Source organism: Dendropsophus ebraccatus, chromosome 5, assembly GCF_027789765.1.
Source record: "Dendropsophus ebraccatus isolate aDenEbr1 chromosome 5, aDenEbr1.pat, whole genome shotgun sequence".
Taxonomy (NCBI): domain Eukaryota; kingdom Metazoa; phylum Chordata; class Amphibia; order Anura; family Hylidae; genus Dendropsophus; species Dendropsophus ebraccatus.
This window is the reverse complement of record NC_091458.1, coordinates 128,204,448-128,225,247: the sequence shown is the minus strand read 5'-3', so window position 1 is coordinate 128,225,247 and position 20,800 is coordinate 128,204,448. Positions and strand designations below refer to the sequence as shown.

General features: G+C 42.5%; 1 protein-coding gene across 1 annotated transcript in view; it reads right to left on the bottom strand.

The window, feature by feature from the left end:
- DOC2B (double C2 domain beta) overlaps window positions 1-20,800 on the bottom strand; it is a 370,017-nt gene that overhangs the window by 148,618 nt on the left and 200,599 nt on the right. Inside the window, exon 4 of the mRNA XM_069971208.1 lies at window positions 16,321-16,430. Within this exon, the coding sequence (XP_069827309.1) occupies window positions 16,321-16,430 (110 nt within the window). The remainder of the gene's footprint in view (window positions 1-16,320; window positions 16,431-20,800) is intronic.

The window sequence follows — 20,800 nt, the reverse complement described above, 5'->3', positions numbered from 1 at the left end:
ATGCTGCTGAGCTATTATTTATTATTGCCGGGCCTGGACTTACATGGAATGGCAGGTAGGTTTTGGTAGTGGGACTTGCCATTCCCTCCCCCTCGATCCAGTGTGGGTTTGGGATCAGGTGAGCTCTGATCCCAATCAGCCTGAGAAGGCAAAAAGGTGGGCTCAGTGTACAGGTCTCTCTCTCTCAGCCAGGAGTGAACAGCCTGCATGCTGTTTGGTGAGAGCTGGGAAGACAGCCGCTGCTGGGGCCTGTTCACACCCCGCAATACTGCCGACTGAAGTGCCAGAGAGGTAACCTGCGTTGTTAGTTAGCGCCCAGACGGGCAAGACCTTTTTGTTTTGTTCTTAAAGCACAGTGTTGCTATATTTCTGTTATGGACTGTTTATGCTGCAAATAAACGCCCAGCTGTTATTTTACAAGTCCAAGTCTGCTGTGAACTGTGTCCAAACACACCATCCCCCGGGAAGATCCCTACAACACACATACACAATACAGAATTCAATAATTAAAATAAAGATACAAAAGGAGGGAGAGACCTGCTCGCAAGAGCCTACATACTAGGACGACTGGGGGTGACATTTGCCGAAGGTCCAGCCATTGTGCATAGAAAACAGAAAGTGCCTATAGATGTTGGGGGAGCCAGTCACCCGTCAATGTCTGAGTACAGAAAAGAAGTTAAAAGTGCAAGGAACGGTCAGAGATATAGAGTAATAATAGAGTAATATACACACACATTATTTTGATGTATGTTTTATTAACAGGGAGAGAAGAGCCCTGTTGTGAATAAAATACATGGGGCTGATACATCTGTACTGAGATTTGTTGGGTTATAAAGGATATCTTCACCAAGTAATGGTCAGGATATACATACTAAAGTAAAGGCCTGTACCAACATTTAGGATGTGGCTTTCTTGTAGCCACAAATATGAGAAATTGCAAAAAATGGGGCAATATTAATTGTGTGTTTTTTTTTTTGGGAGATTAGGAGGGGGTGGGAAATAGAGAATTTGGGTTGTAATTTTTAATATGGGATGATGTTAAAATTTGTAAACATGAATAATATTTTATATGAATTGCAGTATTTGATAATTGACTTATTATTTTTTTGAAAAATGAAAAAAAAAGTTAAAAAAAGTTAAAAAAAAAAAGTAAAGGCCTGTCCCTGCTGATGAAGTGGCTGCCCAACCAATCAGTGATAGGAGCGGAGTCATGCCCCAGTCACTGACTGGCTAAGCGCTCAGTCCATCAGCAGGCTCGTGACGTGTCAGTGCCAGAGATCCCAGAGTCCGGCAGGGGTCCCAAGGCCGGTCCCGACGCTCACCGTTGCTACTTACAATCAATTCCCCCCGTCCCTGCCGGCTGTCTCATTTTAGAAATCGCCAGACTTCTCCTTTAAGTTGCGTCTCTTGAGTCATTGCCAAGGCAACCCACACCAAAACATGAGATCTTTACCAATTTGTCTGAAGATTAAAGGGGCATATAGAAACATAGAAGATTGTCGGCAGAAGGAGACCACTGGGTCCATCTAGTCGTCTCTTTTAGTATTTCCATTCTTATTATCTTAGGATAGATATATGTTTATCCCAGGCAGGTTTACATTCAGTTATTGTAGATTTACCAATCACATCTGCTGGAAGTTTGTTCCAAGTATCTACTACTCTTTCAGTAAAATAATATTTTCTCATGTTGCTTCTGATCTTTCCCCCAGATAACCTCTCACTGTGTCCTCTTGCTTTTTTTTTTTTTTTACTAAAAACACTTCCCTCCTGAACCTTATTTAGTAATTTAACATACTTAAAGTCCCCTCCCCTATCCCTTCTTTCCTCCAGACTATACAGATTCAAATCCACATGTGGACATAAGTGTCCGTTTTGTAATGAATTCTTTTCATGTGACATCACACACACCCCAATGTTGGTGCCTGTGTGAGTGTGTGTGGTTTTTATATCTTTTTAAACAATAAATAAAAAACATTCATATTTTCCCTATAAATGCTTTCCCTTTTGTTTGTATATATTGAATCATGCGTTAGGATTTTTTTATTGTGTTGGGGAGTTTTTTTTTTGTTAAATAACAGAGAACTAGCAGGTTTAAATAGGTAAAAAGATCGCCAAACACAAGTAGGAAGAGCCAGAGAAGACGTCACAATGAGGTGTCAGGTGACGTCCTATGTAAACATAGCATGCATAGAATAAATAGTAATCGCTAATCATCAGCAACAGGTACCTGCAACATAAATACAGTGTGTGTGTGTGTGTGTGTGGGGCGTAGTAAGAGTGGGTGTCCACAGGGCAAGGTAGGGGTTCGGGATGCGGGGGGGGGGGGGGGGGGGTAATAAAAAAAAAAACCTGGAATGCTTCTTTAAGAATAGCCAGCACCACCCCATCTCTGGGGGGAACATAAAGGGGGAGATTTATCAAACTGGTATACAGTTAAACTGGCTCAGATTCCACCTTTCATTTTCCAAAGAGTCTGTGAGGAATGAAAGGTGGAATCTGATTGGTTGCTAGGGGCAACTGAGACAGTTTCACGTTACACCATGTTTGATAAATCTCCCTCACAATGTTCATTTGTTATCATTACTTGACCTTCTATAACTGTGATGTATTTTAGTACAATGTAAAAAAAATAGTATTAATTTAAGTTTAGGTATAATTGTCTGTTTTTCTTATTATAGCAGACAAGTTTATTGTTGACCATTTATGATCTTTTATATTGCACTTTTATATTTTAACTTCCTTACAAAAGTAAATACTGGAACTGTCATTATTTCTTTCAGTCTGATATAATCAAGATCTTAAAATAGTACGTACTATTTATGTTTTTCTATAAAACTGTATCCCTAAGGGATGGAAACTTCAATGAAATGAGAGTGAAAACTGCCTGAAACAGGAGGCAATGACTTTTTCCTCACTAACCATCTCATACAGTCACATCAATTATTTGGTGTCAGCCCTGCAGCACTCATCCTCAGAGTAAGAGCTTTAGAGTGATATCAGACTTCTGAATTTTGCTAGAAGGTAGGGACTTGAGAGTGTCTTATTTCAAGATACGATGCCATCATAAAATCTGTAGCACTTGAAAGAGTTATCCAGCGAAAATCTTTTTCTGTCAAATCAACTTATTTTAGAAAGTTATATAGATTTGCAATATACTTCTATTTAAAAATCTCAAGTCTTCCAATACTTATCAGCTTCTGTATGTCCTGTTGTTTTCTTTCCAGTCTGACACAGTGCTTTCTGCTGACATCTCTGTTCGAGGCAGGAACTGTCCAGAGCAGTAAAAAATCCACATAGAAAACCTCTCCTGCTCTGAACAGTTCCTGTCTCGGACAGAGATGTCAGCAGAGAGCACTGTGTCAGACTGAAAGGAAAACATTTCCTGCAGGACATACAGCAAATGATAAGTACTGGAAGACTTGAGATTTTAAAATAGAAGTAAACTACAAATTTATATAACTTTCTCACACCAGTTGATCTGATAGAAAACGATTTTAGCTGGATAACCCCTTTAAGTAGAATGAATATATATATATATATATATATATATATATATATATATATATATATATATATATATATGTAGAGGACAGATGTCTTATGGACAATGGTGACCAGTAAAAAAAACTGGCAAAAAAAAACAACTATCAACCATAGGATACAATTTTCAGCACTAAAAATAATATTTTCTTCTTCTGAGATGGAAAGTGAGTTACAAATCTCATGGTGCAACATGTAACAAACCAAAATGGTCGGACTCGTTCAGTCGAAAGAACCTTTGTCATTTAGGAATGCAGAAGGGATGATATGCGTTTAAAGTATAGTGGTTATCAATACTATACAGTACAATATATTTCATTTAACATCATAGTAATTCATTCCCTAGTTAGATGTAACATATGGGCCCTGCAGACAATGGGGCTCACGGCTACTCTCAAATGAATAGTGGTTTTTACTGTCTATTAGATTGTATGTAAGGGGCTAATGTCACTCCAATCAGTATCCCGGAATTGCTTATTGATTTGTACAATGTTGGTGGAGAGCCATGAAATAGGTGATGTATGGCTAGCACCCTGGTATCATCAAGTTAGCAGCTGGAAATGATGGGGCCCTCTTTTCTTATTTTCTGCCCCCTGTTAAGCTAATGAAGTATAATAATAAACGTATTGATCAGATAGGCAGCCTTACGAGTGAAATCCAGCAGATTAACAGCTGCTAACTGCTGTGACGTCACTTTTCTGTATCATTTAGGTAAGCTGTGGTGACATCACAAGCGGGTTTAAAAAAAAAATTAAAAAAAAAATTAAAAAAAATTTAAAAAAATTCTATAACGGCTGTAATGTTTCTGTTAAAGGGAATATCTGTCAGCTGCAACTCACATTCCAAACTACCGACAATGTTAGCTGTTAGGTGTAGAAGACTCATGAAACCTTTCATGCTCCTATTCTTTTTTATACCCTATTAGGCTTTTTTCACACAACGTAAGTTCAAAAGTAATTACGGCCATTGTTGCCAATTTTCAACTGAACATTGTGTGCAGCTAGAGGGAATTATGGCTGGAGTGTATACACATAGCAGCAAAAAAAACTGACATGAGAACCAATTATTTCACACAATGGAGCACGCAGCTCTGGCCGCACACTCTATTGTGTGCAATGGCAGATTGGCATGCGGGCACACACCGACGTGTCCGCATCCCAATTCATTAGAGTGAAGATCATTCGGCTGGTACTGCAGTACTGACCGGGCTGATATTCTCTGACACCGGCTGTTCTGTTACCTGGCCGGGTCACAGAACGGCCGGTGTCTTACACAGTGGGAACAGGGCCTTATAGTACAAAGAGTCAAAGAGGGTATCCCGAACTGCTAAAGTGCAGAAAGCTGTAACATCTCCTTACATCCTCCTCCCATACCACGTTCCTTTACAGTGTGTTCCCTGCCAGGAGAAGAAAGGGCGTTGTGGCAAGTTTCATCAGCTTGCCTGTCTGTCTCTCTGCCTCTGCTGCAGGGAACATCCATTTAGAGCAGGGAATCCCCTCATTATGAAAGGAATCCCCACTGTAGCCTTGGTGTTCCTAAACACCTCAATAGTCCAGCTGACAGTTATCTCCCCTAATTTTGTTTGGATACCGAACACAATTTCAGGGGGAAATTTTGTTCATGAAAAACATGAAGGAAAAAGAAATATTTGGAAATTTATGGGTTTGAAAAAAGTAATACCTAGTGCTGAACGTGATACCAACAAAAAACTTCTTCAAGAAGAAGCCAAATATATCTTAGAAACAAACGCACAAGGACCTGCAAGTCTGAATGACTGCATAGAATTAAATATGTTTATATACATAATTGTAGATCATTACTTGTTTAATCATGCAAAGCTATGTGTTTTTAAAATATTTTTATATAATTTTTGTTGCTGCCCTTATGGGGATATTTAAACCCCGACAGACTAGCAGCAATAGGGTCTGTAGAAGCGTACCTACGTTATGCGAAACAGCTGTCATGCTGCTGCGCTGATCAAAAGTATCTGGCGTCCCTTTTCATGCTCGTCCTGCTATAACGCCTTTAAGAAGATTCTGAATAAAGATTAAAGTTTTTAATGGTGAGTGCCCTCTACAATTTCTTTTCTTCTTTGATGTCTATTAAAGCAAACTGCATTCAGGGTAGAAGTGAGCACCCCATGCGTTTTTCAATGCTAAACTCACACCCCTATTATAGTCCATTCCATAACAAACATAGAAGGTGGGATCAAGTAGTGTCGGTTACTGTTTCTTTTTGAAGTATCAAAGATTCAGTCATTAGTTACTTTTTAAGACGAGGAAGTCTTATTTTTAAGCACCTTTTCATCCGGAAACAAGGTTCCTTGCGTTGTAGATGTAGGATCACTTCTCCTTGGTTCCTGTCAAACCAGATATGAATATTTTCAATGGGAATAAAATTCCCAGTGAATTTATTTTCTGGTGATAGAAGTTCAGGAGAGAAAAATAAAATCACTGCAGGGACTGTGATATTAAATTTTCTCAGTGCCAAGATTGTTGCCCTCCTACTACTATTTTTGTAAGATGTGGTGATATGAGTTATGGATGTTGTCCAAGAATCCATATGTGAGATGAAAGAGTCTCTCTTCTGAAAGCAAAGGCTAAGCTGTGCTGCGTACAATGCCCCCAGTCAGTACATCATTCTGAGGATGAAACTAGTTTCTTGGTGAAAATTATAATCATCTCCATTACAGTGTTCTCTCCGGAACCTTCCTCTTTCTCGTGAGGAATGTAATCTTCATCCCCCAGTCATCCCACTGTCTCAAGATCTATATAGCTCTGAGTAAAGATATCAGATTTTCTTCGGAGGAAAAAAGGCTTAAAAGCAGCCAAATCTAGATAGATGAAAGAAGCCATTAGGCTGACATTATTTAAAACTCTGAACCCCTGATTCTGACAAAGCCCACATGAGAACAATGTCCAGCATTTGGGTTTTAAATGTCTGGACCACTAGACCAGGTCAGATTTTCTAGTTGGCATTGTGGAGGCTGCAGCACACCTTTATCAGCCATTATAGGTTTAATTTATAATTCTAACAGGTGGCGGCTTTCTGATTTTAAATTCCTTTAAGGGTCATTCAAATGTCCATCTGTACATGGAGGGTGTTCTGCGGACTGGACCTTTGGAGCTCCCAGCACCATGATCAATTATGATGTCAAGAGCTCCTTAACAGTTTAAAGAGACTCTGTCAGTAGGTTTCTGCTGTCCTATCTCACTAGCAGTGGCGTAGCCACCGTGGTCGCGGGGGTCGCCGCCGCGACCGGGCCCGCCACAAGGGGGGCCCGCGGGGCCCCCCGATCAATCACTCTTGTGACCGCAAGCATTGTTTTGCTTGCGGTCACAAGAGTCGGGCTCCGTCTTCCCCCGGCGGCTGCCGGGGGTGTCGCGTCTTACCCCCGGCAGCGCGCGCATCCCAGAACTCCCTGCGCGCCTTGGGCCCTGACTTCCGGTTTCCGGCGCGCAGGGAGTTCTGGGATGCGCGCGCTGCCGGGGATAAGACGCGACACCCCCGGCAGCCGCGCAGCAGCCGGGGACAGACCAGGAGGAGTGAGAATCAACGTGGGAGCGCGATGTCAGGTGAGTTAAGTTTTGTTTTTTTTTATCAGCCTGTACGGGTGGGGGGAAAGGAGGGGGCCATCTATGAGGGTGGGGGGAAAGGAGGGGGCCATCTATAAGGGTGGGGGGAAAGGAGGGGGGCATCTATAAGGGTGGGGGGAAAGAGGGGGCCATCTATGAGGGTGGGGGGAAAGGAGGGGGCCATCTATAAGGGTGGGGGGAAAGGAGGGGGGCATCTATAAGGGTGGGGGGAAAGAGGGGGCCATCTATGAGGGTGGGGGGAAAGAGGGGGCCATCTATGAGGGTGGGGGGGAAGGAGGGGGGCATCTATGAGGGTGGGGGGGAAGGAGGGGGGCATCTGAGGGTGGGGGGAAGAGGGGGCCATTTATGAGGGTGGGGGGAAAGAGGGGGGCCATCTATGAGGGTGGGGGGAAGGAGGGGGCCATCTATGAGGGTGGGGGGAAGGAGGGGGCCATCTATGAGGGTGGGGGGAAAGAGGAGCAATCTATGAGGGTGGGTGGAAAGAGTTGCCATCTATGAGGGTGGGGGGAAAGAGGGGCCATCTATGAGGGTGGGGGGAAAGAGGGGGGCCATCTATGAGGGTGGGGGGGGGGGAAGGGGACCATCTATAAGGGAGGGAGGAAGGGGACCATCTATAAAGGGGGGGAAAGGGGACCATCTATAAGGGAGGGGGGGAAGGGGACCATCTATAAGGGAGGAGGGGGGAAGGGGACCATCTATAAGGGAGGAGGGGGGAAGGGGACCATCTATAAGGGAGGAGGGGGGAAGGGGACCATCTATAAGGGAGGGGGGGAAGGGGACCATCTATAAGGGAGGAGGGGGGAAGGGGACCATCTATAAGGGAGGAGGGGGGAAGGGGACCATCTATAAGGGAGGAGGGGGGAAGGGGACCATCTATAAGGGAGGGGGGGGGAAGGGGACCATCTATAAGGGAGGGGGGGGAAGGGGACCATCTATAAGGGAGGGGGGGGGAAGGGGACCATCTATAAGGGAGGGGGTAGAGGGGGCCATCTATAAGGGAGGGGGTAGAGGGGGCCATCTATAAGGGAGGGGGTAGAGGGGGCCATCTATAAGGGAGGGGGCCATCTATTTGGGGGGGCAACATAGGGGGAGAGGGAATACACAGAGAGGGGCATATATTATTAGGAGGTCACATAGAGTCAGGGCTACCCACTAAATGAGGGTGTAAAGGGGACAGTACAGATGTGCAGTGTGTAGAGAGATGGAGATGGTGTCAGAGTGTGGAGCCTAATATGTCTGTCTGGCAGATTCTGTGGATTCGTGGCTCGGAGAAGTTCTCATAACGGCCCAGGACGGATGGAGAAGATGATGAAAAGGAAAGAACTCCGATCAGAGAAGACGTCTCCTGTGAGTCACCTGATATAACTGCACAGTAATGTATATGGTGTATAGAGCCTGTGTAGAGCTGGGGCCACCTCTATATGACTGGATGAGGTGATTTAGTATACTGGATTTGGTCAGTAACAATATGGTGGTGATGGTAGTGGTTGTGGTGTGGCGGTAATGTTTCCTCCCTATATACTGGTATTACTGGTAATATTGGTCTCAGTATACAGGATTTGGTCGGTAACAGTATGGCGGTAATAGGTAATATCTGTCTTGGTGTGTGTGTGTGTATATATATATATATATATATATATATATATATATATATATATATATACATACAGTGGTACCTTGGTTTAAGAGTAACTTCGTTTAAGAGCGTTTTGGTTTAAGAGCTCACAGTTTTTCAAAATTGTGACTTGGTTTAAGAACATTGCTTTGGTTTAAGAACTTCCTGTATTGGGTGGGAGCGCGAGTGGAGAAGGGGCATGGCCTGCATAGCGGGGTCTACAGCACTGTACTCTAAACACCTTCCAAATCATAGCAGATCCCCTTCAGGCTGGGGCTTACATCAGGGGACAGGACTGTGTGGGGGGGGGGGTAATCTCTCCATAGCTGTAACCCCTCTCTCCCCGGACAGAGAGTGCTGCATGTATGTACCCACATCTGTCCTGCTCATTCCTTCATGCTCCCTGCAGTCTCTGTCAGCCCTTGTGTTTCCCATCCTCTCCATTACTGTACAGTACAGAATAATAAATATATTTGGGGTGCGGAACCAATTGTCTGCATTTACATGATTTCTTATAGGAAAATTTGCTTTGGTTTAAGAGTGGATTTGGATTACAAGCACGGTCCTGGAACGAATTATGCTCATAATCCAAGGCACCACTGTGTGTATATATATATATATATATATATATATATATATATACACACACAACAATAGCATCACTTGGTCGTGAAAGGAGGGGGGGGGGGGGCCCAAGTTGGCCTCTCGCACCAGGGCCCAGGAGACATTAGCTACGCCCCTGCTCACTAGCATAAACTAGTGACAGAGAAGCTGTACAGAATGATGTATCACTTACATTGTTCTGTGCAGCTGATCCAGAGATATTCTCCTAAATAACATGGATAATAAGTAGTCCTTTCCATTATGTGCATGAGCCCAGTAGTCCTCATTATTCATGAGAAGAAGAAAACTCCGCCCACCAGCTGCTGATTGGCAGTTATCTTTCCATGCTGTGTATAGTCAGTCAACTGTCAATCAGCAGCTGGAGGGCAGGGGGAGGGGTGTGGCAAGAATCCTATTCTCCTGCATATTAGGAGAATGAACAGAATGATGTAAGTAATACACCAATCCGTTCAGCATTTCTGTCACTAGTTTATGCTGCCCTCATTTAAGGCTTTTAAACTGTTTAGGAGTACCTGACAATTAAACATGATGCTGGGAGCTCCCAGGGCCAATCCGCAGAATACAGTCTGTGTATGGACAGAATTCTACGGCCATGTGAATGACGGCCGACAAGAGAGTTCTTCTTATGGTGTTATTACTAATTATTTGTGCTTCTTGTATGTTTTAAGTGGATGGGTGGTGTCTAAGCTTAAAGAAGCAGTTCACAATTTTTTTTTCTGACCCACCGCTGCACGCTGGCATGTATACTCACCATAGGTAATCGGTGTCCGTTCAAGTCCAGCGTGGACTCCTGTGAACCCTCTTCTGTCTCCTGTGATTGAAGGCTGGAAGTCAGGAACAAAGTCGCATGACGGGACACCGATGACCTGTGGTGAGTATGCGCACCAGCGCACAGCGGGAAGGCAGATAAAATTTTGTAAACTGCTACTTTAATGGTTCTTTTAGTCCTAACTGGGGAACCAACTTCCAGACATGCTTAAAATCAGTTATTGCGGATTTACCAACCACATTGGTTGGAAGGTTGTTCCAAGCATCTACTACTCCTTCAGTATTTCTATTTAAAAGGTGTTTTCATTTAAAAAGAAGTCCGTTATTGCTGCAATTTCATTGACTTCAATGGAATGCATTGAAGTCAATGAAATGACGGACGTCCAATGCACACAATATATAAAATGACGGATGTTATCTGCACAGATGTCAAAATAATGATCAAGACAACTACTTTTGGGCATTTATTGCAAACAGTGGACGTTATTTTTTAGTTGTTCACACACAGTTTTTCTTTATTCACTGTCCTTTCACCTTTTTTACAATTAAATTCAACGGACTTTTCAATTAAAGACACTTCCAAAGGCCAAATCAGTCCACCTAAACTATAATAATGTATCAACAGCCATCATTGCACTGGTAGGTGGCTAAACAGCAAAATGACAGAAATCATTTAAACTCAAAATGACGAACGTCATTTTAAATGGAGAGGAAAAATGTTGTGTAAACATAGCCTGAGGCGGAAATATCCCATTATTGTCCTTCTTTTAGGACTGAGAGAAAACAGAATGGAGCTATGTTCCCACTTCGGCAACACATGGGGCAAAGGCGGCCGTCTCATTCCATAGACGGCTGCTAATAATGATCATGATCATTATGAGCGGCCATCTATATAATGAGACAGCTGCCTTTGCCTGATATGTTCTCAAAGTGGGAGAATAGCCTAAAGGGGTTATATGAGAAAGCAGACACAGTATTATCTTGTGCTATTATTATGTTATTACATTGTGTTATTATTGTGAAGCCTGCCGACAAAGGGGGCAACATAGTGCTTCTTACCAAGGAGTACTATGTTAGGGAAACCGAGAGGCAGTTACAGTAAGTGACCAGACGACATACCAAGTCTTAACAAAAGTTCCAACCTCAGAGTATGTATCTAAAATCAAATCCTCAGGGGGTGGATCGAGGTTTTTTTCACAAAAATTTGCTGAGAAGTTAGTAATAGAACAACCTAAGAAACCATATTGGTATCTAATTTCCAAAATCCACAAATCTATGGTGAGACTTCCGGGGTGACCCATAGTGGCTAGAAGGGAATCACTGAAGCAATCTTAAAATATGTAGACTGGGTGTTAAGGCCTTTACTAAAGAATGTCCCCTTGTACCTCCAGGATACGTCAGAGTTGTTGAAAATATTGGATGACTTTGGGTGGTCAGAGTGTCAGGGAGCCCTGACTCCCTGACACTTCACTTCTACCTCTGTCCTCTTACTGTTTCACCATATATTATAGTGCAACCACATGCAAGAGAATTCATGCCCCATGCCAATGGCTACCCAATGTTGCCACAACATCACAAACATTATGCAGCCATTGGCCACCACATCGGGAAGTGTTGTTTTGGCTGAATGCTATTATTGCAATAAAGTAGGCCAGACATAGGCCAGAGTGTAGTGTGGGAGTGCGGAAGGAAACACTTTTTCTGCTTTCTGCACAACCCCTTTATTCTCATCCCTTACCATAACCCCCTCAGTGGTAAGAAATCCTTGATAATGGCCCTGCAGGTAGATAAGCCTTCCCTCCGCGTCAGACTGGGGCCCACCAGAGAAAATGATCCTGGGGGCCCACCAATGAAGAACCAGTGAGAAACCAATGTCACTCAATGTTAGTGCAGGTTCAAAAGCTAGGGGCCCACCGGAGGATTCTCCAGTCCCCTGGTGGGCCAGTACGACACTACCTTCCCTGACATTGATACAGAGATTTCGTACACCCAGCTGTTATAAAATTATATGACTGTCTTGTTTTGCTTTGGTTTTTATATAAAGTATTTACACATCGATTATTCCTGTGAAATAGAACACATTAAATGACAGGTTTTTTTGGACCAGCCAGCAACAATTGTGATAATAATGTGGACGGCATACAAAAGAATTGAATCAACAGAACTATGGATTGGATTAATGTTGGCTAAATTGAATGTCACATGCTTTGACCCTTTTGATGCTTTAGTGAACAGTTAATATTGTGTTAAGCGTGACACAGAGTTACATCTTGTCGATAGATAACAGAAACAAAAAAAAAAAAAAGATGAGCGTGGCAAACGTGCCCCTCCCCCACCTTGAATTAAGAACACCATAAAAAATACCAGATTAATAAAAGCCCAGAGCACCAGCTCATAAACGATTGACAGTTATTATGGTAAAAAGTTGTTGCATTTTTCATGAGACATAAAATCCTAGACAGATCACAAAATGAATGTCTGTCTTGAATGTTTGATCTATGCGCGCACAGAGCTTTACTGGGTAAATATTGATATCCCTAGAGTTTTCCGGATTCATTTATTCTTTAACATTGATGGGTCTCAAGCTAGTTTCATTTATTTTCAGCAGAAAGATGAGAAACAGAATATTCAAGATAATCAAAACGTGTCACTTTACTGCAAATAGTGATTACAACCTTATTATGTGTGAGGTACAAGTCAAGACAAAACGATTGCTGAAACATGTTTATAATAATGTAGCATGTTTTGCTACACAGTAACAGCCAGAATTGTCATAACCCTTCCAGAAATCAATTTATAGTTGTCAGACCATCACATTAGATAGTCAGCTGCTCTAGATTTTGCCATTTTACCTCAGGACCTGGATTTTTGTTGGGTTTTTACACGAGATGAAACATTTACCCCTTCCTGTATGAGGGCGTAACTGTACGTCCTCATGCGGGTGGGGGAGTTCAGAGGGGGGCCGTGCAGCGCCCCCTCTCTGAACCACAACGATCACAGATGCTGCTTGTAGCCCGGGACCACGGCAATTGGCAGGCACGGTCCTATTGCCGTGCCTGCTAATTAGCATTTTAAATGCAGCTGTCAAAGCTGACAGCTGCATTTAAAATGCTGCTTGGCCACTTCCCTGGTGTCTAGTGGGGGAGATCGCCCCCCATCTTCAACCCTCCAGCGCGACCTTGTTGCGGGGGAGCGATCCCCTCGTCTGGTGCTGGCCAGGGTCTGCGCCGTAATGGTGCTGATCCCGGCTTGGCATTCTATTGCTTTTGGCTGCAGCACCCGGAAGCAATAGAGTGCCTATCTCATGGATCTATGCAGTGTATCTATACTGCATAGATCTCTGTGAGATATCAGAGCAGACATACTGGAAGTCCCCCAGGGGGACTTCTAGTATGCGTGTAAAAAAGTAAATAAATGTTTTTTTATTAATAAAAAATCCCCCTCCCCTAATAAAAGTTTGAATCACCCTCCTTCCCCCATTTTATAAATGAAAATAAATAAATAAACAAACATGTTTGGTATCGCAGCATGCGTAATCGTCCAAACTATTAAATTATCACATTCACGGTCATTCACGGTAAACAGTGTAAGAGTAAAAATATTTCAAAGTGCAAAATTGTGCATTTTTGGTCGCATCAAATCCAGAAAAGTCACATATGCATCAAGGTACCAATAGAAAGTACAGAACATGGCGCAAAAAAATGACACCTCACACAGCCCCATAGACCAAAGGATAAAAGCGCTACAAGCCTTTTTTTTTTTTTTACATGAACAGACTGGCATGGGGATGCCAGTGGTGCGGTCCTTTTTTGGAACCACCGCCCCGGTTCCCATGCGCGGGACTGGGTGGTGGTCCCCCGTGCTAGTCTGTTCATGTTAAAAAAAAACAACAAAGCAATGTACCTAGTGGTACATTCACTCCAAATTAGAAAGCCTATTCAATGTATGCATCTTTCATACTGTATATACAATTATTTGTTTCTTAATTTTTCATAATTTTGAAAGTCTCTGCCTGAGATCAGTGAATGTAAACAGAGACTAGAAACCTGTTCAGACCTAGCATGTGGCTGTTAAAATAGTAAAGGATCTAAATGTAAACATACAAATACCAAAGTTATTTCAAACTAAAAGGTATTTACAGACTATGGCCACCTTAAAGGGGAACTATCAGCAGGTTAGAAGAATCTAACCAGTTGATAGCTCCCTATTGTGCAGGAGACGCTGAGGATGAAGGTATGTCTCTCAACTTCCTCCCCAGCGCCATTCCGATGCAGTTAGTTGTCTGCTCAACTGTCTGGTAAGACTGTTAGGAGTACTGGGGCACTGCCAGGAGCACTGCTCCGTCCCCATAACGCCTGTCCCGCCCCTTTCTAATAATAATCAACAGAGCGGGCCGCATCATTGATATGGGGGTGGAGCAATGCTCCTAACTAACTGTCTTACTGGACCGTGGACCAAAGAATAAACTGCACCAGAACGGAGCCGAGGATGAAGTTAAGAGACATACCTTCATCCTTCTCGTCTCCTGCACAATAAGGACATATCAGCAGGTTAGATTTGTCTGATAGTTACCCTTTAAGGTCATGTTCACTCAATGCCTTTCTGCAGCCATTTCAATTAATGGCCGTTGTTTACAATACTCTGGCGTTATTGTAATGATGGTCATTGGTTTATTATTCAAGTATAGGTTTGAGATGGATGCTTTTTAACCCCTAGGCGATCCTGAGTGTACCTGTACGTCCTGGGCTGCCTAGGGATGTTCAAAGCGGTGCCGCGCGGCGGCCCCGCTCTGAGCCGCCCCGGTCCCGGGTGCTGCTCTTAGCCTAGGAACGCGGCTATTAGTGGCCACGGTCCGATCGCCGTGCACCCTAATTGAGTAATCTGATGCTGTCTAGTGGGGTGGATCGCGCCCCCGGGACGTTGTCCCGAAGGAGCAATCCACACATCCGGCTCGCGTCTGTGCTGTAATGTGTGCCTATCTCATTGATCTATGCTTTATAACTTTACAGCATAGATGTCAATGAGAGATCAGTGTGCTTATACTAGAAGTCCCCCAGGGGGGCTTCTAGTATAAGTGTAAAAGTAAAAAAAAAGTATCCTTATTATTAAAAAAAAAAAAACCTCGCCTAATAAAAGTTTGAATCACCCCTCTTTTCCCATTTTAAAAAATACAAAAAAAAAATAAAAAAAAATAAACGTTAGTTATCGCTGCGTGCCCAATCGCCCGAACTATTAATTTATCATATTCCTGATCCCGCATGGTAAACGGCATAAACGCAAAAAAATTCCAAAGTGCAAAATCGCGCATTTTTGGTTGCATCAAATCCAGAAAAATATAGAGCCTTACGCTTTGCTTTGGCTGCTCTGCTTTCTCGCTACATATTTACACAGCCCATGTGATTCTCCCATGAAAATAACCTTTTGGGTGCCATCACACACACCGGATAGGCAGCGGATTTCACGATGCAAATTCGCAGCGAAATGCACTGCGGACCCATTTCCAATTCTTTCTTATGAGATTGACATCCTGCTGTTAGTAGGTAATTTACCTTCCGGCAGCTGGAGCATACATTACCAGCTCCACACTCCAGCTTGCTTCAGGGTTTCCCGGCTGGATGTCAAGCTTAGCCAATCAGTGGCTGTGGTGGGCAGCGCACTGATTGGCTGAGCAGAACAAGGAGACACTGGGAACCCCTGAAGCAAGCTGGAGTGTGTTTTCTTATATGAAAGAACTGGAAATGGGTAAGCAGCGGATTTCACTGCGAATTCACAGCGTGAAATCCGCCATGGATCCGGTGTGTGTGAAGGCAACCTTTTTGTGTATTCCTATCCACAACCAGTGTGAGCTGCCCTCCATGCATGCTCTCCTTACTGTCTACAATCTGCTCCTGTACTACATTTGCCTAAAGCGAATCACCAATTTTTTTAAAATGAAATTTAGAATGATTTAAATTCATTCCGAATCAATTTACTCCTTATATTATACTGAATAGGACTATTTAATTAAAAGTAAGATGATATATATTGTACATAGCTAGACAGACTGTATAATGCTAAGTAAAAATTTCACTCATCTTTAGATTTATTTAGGGTACATTATACAGCACACAGCATGTCTAGCCCCATCTAGTCCATTTCGGATCAATGTTTTGTTCTGTATGGTCTTAAACAGCTTACCTGAGGGTTTTGCGTATCATATCTTCATCTGTGATCCCATAATATGTTAATGTCTCATTCCACGTGGGATTCAGTGTGTTTCTTAATGTTTTTGTTCTTAATTTATTTGCCTGAAAGAGAGAGTGGTTACAAAATGAATAACATAGTAAATAAAGCACAAAAACGTGACTGGATTGGCAAAATATCAATTTTAACATATGTGTATATTACCAATAAGTACTTCATTTGTATTACGATTCATATTATATTACATTCTCTTTAACTTGAGCAATGGCAGAGAACAGAAGAGCTAATTTGCTGCCATTGTACACAGGGGATCACTACTGTACTGACGACTATCATGATTGTTACTAATTAACCATCCTTATTACTGGAAATAGAAACAATAACATATATCACAATGCATAGCGGACACTGGGTAAATGTTGTAGCAGGGCTTCTCAATCTTTTTCTATGTGGACGTAAACCAGTCCCAACCTGGTGATGCTAAGGCCTCACGATTCTATTTCCAGATGTACTGTATTTAAACAATATATTTATAATAAAATCATATATTTTATATTTATAATAAAAATAACGTATCATTTTTGGATTCTAAGCTAATACTTCCCGTTCTGTCTGTGATGATAAATAGGAGGCAGCTGGAAAGCAATCTAGACAACATTACAGCAAAAGGTGACACCAGTTCATCGTAAAGACAGACTGAGTTGATAGCAAAGACCTTTGCATAGGTCACAGAAATGACTAGGCATGCTTACAAGTGTGTCCTATACAAAGAATAGGGTAATGTTCATTGTGTCTTTGTCCATGATGCATGTCACTAAATGCTGTTAAAAACAGCTCTAATGCAAGATGGCTGTCCCTATAATTATGTACTTAAAAAAAAATAATTAAAAACTAAATACAATCAGAAAATAGATTGTAGAGTAAGAACATGTTCCAGTACCTGGCTCTATTTAAAGTGACTCTGTACCCACAATCTGTCCCCCCCCCTCCCAAACCGCTTGTACCTTCGGATAGCTGTTTTTAATCCAAGATCTGTCCTGGGGTCCGTTCGGCAGGTGATGCAGTTATTGTCCTAAAAAACAACTTTTAAACTTGCAGCTCTGTGTCAAATTGGCGTGGCCTAAAGTGTCTATGCCCTAGGATTGCGACACCCCTCCGGCCCTCTTCCCTGCCCTCTTCACCATTAGAAATGCCCCAAGGAATCCTGCCAGGGGACATTCCTGGTGATGCGGAGGGCGGGGGGGGGGGCGTTGCAATCCTAGGGCGGAGACACACTTTAGGCCTCGCCAATTTGACACAGGGCTGCAAGTTTAAAAGTTGTTTTTTAGGACAATAACTGCATCACCTGCCGAACGGACCCCAGGACAGATCTTGGATTAAAAGCAGCTATCCAAGGGTACAAGTGGTTTTGGCGGGCCGGGGGGGGATCAGATTGTGGGTACAGAGTCGCTTTAATAGAGCAGTTATGCACCCAAGAGAAACTTGACTACTGCAAGGTTAGAGAAAGAAAAAGCTTAAAAAAGCACACATTTGTATTTCTTGGAAAACTCTACTCCAGCCTAATCAAAGCCTTTCTGAGCCATTGCTATAGACTGTGCCTCCATTGAGGAAGCGAGGTTACCATTTTGGCAATTACCCATCTCTTGTTTGTCATTTCCGCGCATTAAGGGCACCACAACCTACATCAGCCACAAGACCCAGTGCACCAGATTACTACTACTACTACTACTACTACCAACCCCCTCTTTACTGCATGAGTCTAAGGAGTGTGTGAGGTCTGGTGGAAACAGACAAGCTGTTATGACCTAGACCATGCCAACCTGAGGACTATAACCTTCAGCATTTTATACAACTACACTCCCCAACAGGCCTCATCATCACCATAATACTGCTCCTGAGCTGCTGCTTATCCTCTTTTTCTAAATCCTAAATTAGCAGCATTCTTCTCTTGCATCTACTTCCATCACTGCCGCAAAAACAAGTGCCCAGTAAGCATTTTCATCTGTTCTATCTGGTCACATCAATCAGTGCTGCCATGCTGATGGGGAGCGAGGGGAGCCGGGAGTCTCACACACAGCCGCGGTGCCGAGTAGGTAATGTATGCTGCGGCCCAGGGGCTGCTGGCAGTGGGGTAGTGGTGGTGGGGGTGTTAAAGGGGGCGGGTCACATACTGGCAGCGGAATGAGAATTCTGCTTCGGGTATGTGACCCATTCACTTTACACTACCATGATCCACAGCGGATTTCACTGCAAACTCGCAGCGCGAAATCCACTGCTGATCCGGTACGTGTGAAGCTACCCTGAATGTCAATTTCAATACTTGAAAGGGTAAAGATTTGAACATGGGGTAAATTATGGAGGTTTCTAGTCTACAGGCCTCTAAAATATACTCCAAAACTCAAATGGCTCCTAAAGAATATCTGAGTTTGAAATTTTCCTTTAAAAATTTGAAAATTGCTGCTAAACATTTATGGTTTTTAAAATCCCCAAAAAGTATACGCATGTTCACCAAATGCTGTTAATATAAAGTAGCCATGTTATAGATATGAATTAATAAATAAATAATTTATGTAGTATTACTATTTCAAATGTAGAGAAATGCAATTTTTTTCCACAACATTTAGGAGTTTTTCACAAAAAATTCTAAAGGTATCAACCCAAATTTACCACTAACATAAAGTAGACATGTCAAGAAAAAAACAGTCTTGAAATCACAAGGATTGGTAAAAGCATTCCAAAGTTATTGATGCTTAAAGTGACATCTCATATTTGAAAAACTGCCAAAACTGGCTGTGTCCGTAAGGGGTTAAAAGACCATAATTTAATTTTGTGCATCATAAAATATTTGTAATTTGAGAAAAAAATTATAAAATAACAAATACTTTTTTAACCATGTGTGCACATTCTCATTCACTGAAGCAGAGAGATTGTTGAACTAGAGGCAACTACTAGATGAATTCCACTAAAGCTTTAATTAAATCTAAGCTGTAGGACTGTGGAGCAATTTCTACTTCAATTGCTTGAAGAGCCAGATAGCTAAAAGCACCAACACTTCTCACTTTAATGAGTTTTGATTAGATCGATAACTAAAAGTTTTGTGCACTGACCTACTCAGGATCTGGATCAACACTGCACATTTTTCATACAAAAAGGTCTTTTTTGCTATACACTAAACCACAGTCTTCTGATCACTAGCAATTTTTAGGTATGAAGAATATTTTTGATATGAACAGATAAGTGACTTCTATAAACAATGAAAATAACGTGCATTGAAATTAAAGTGACTGTACCACGAGGCCCAGGCTGAAGCACTGGAGGCGGGCCAACCCACCCTTAGTGGGAGGAAACCCTAGCCCCTCTATGATAGGGTTCCATTGATTCTAATAAAGTCACATCATGGAGGGGCTAGGGTTTCTTCCCACTGGGGGTGGGTCGGCCCACCTCCAGTGCTTCAGCCTGGGCCTGGTGGTACAGTCACTTTAAGTCATTTACATGTTTTTATTCTAGTAAATTATGAGCCATAATCAAACAAAGCATAATTACATGATAAGATTTACTAAAAATTTACATTTGTATCCATAACATCAGTAATTGTGTCTGAACCTGAACGTTCGGCATTTGACTCTCGGCAGCTTGAGAAGTTGAATGTCTTTTTAGGGAGTCCTCGAAAACACGAATACTGTCTTTGGCTATGTTCACATGACTTTTTTTTCTGACTTTTGTTTGATACTTAAAACAACGGCCATTGTTTTGAGTATCAAATAACATCTGTGGTTTAGCACGTTTTAGTGTCAGTACAATGACGGCTGTTGGTACATTATTCTACTTCAGGTGGACTGATTGGCCTTTGGGTGTGTCTTTAATTAAGAAAGTCTATTGAATTTAATAGTAAAGACAGTGAAAAAAGTGTGTGTAAACGACTAAAAAATTGTTTGCATCATTATTTTGACGTCTTTGCAAACAGTGTGTGTTATTTAACCCCTAGAATCCCCTGTCACTTACCGATCGGGACCCCCGCAGTGTGACTGCGGGGGTCCCGATCGTTGAAACGGACTGCCGGAGGTCTCTTACCTGCCTCCGTGCGGTCCGATCGGCGATCTGCTACACTGAGCCTGCACAGGCAGGCTCAATGAGCAGATCGCCGATAACACTGATCAATGCTATGCCTATGGCATAGCATTCATCAGTGTAAAAAATCAAAGTACTGTATGTAGAAGTCCCCCAAAGGGACTTCAAAAGTGTAAAAAAAAAAAGTTCAAAACACTAACACACAACCCCAAAACCCCTCCCCCAATAAAAGTCTAAATCACCCCCCTTTCCCATTATATAAATAAAACATATAAAAATGAATAAATAGATAAACATATAATATACCGTAGCGTGCGTAATTGTCCAATCTATTAAAATATAATAAGTGTCATTGCGAACGGTAAACGGCGTACACGAAAAGAGGGGAAAAAGTGCGCGGATTACC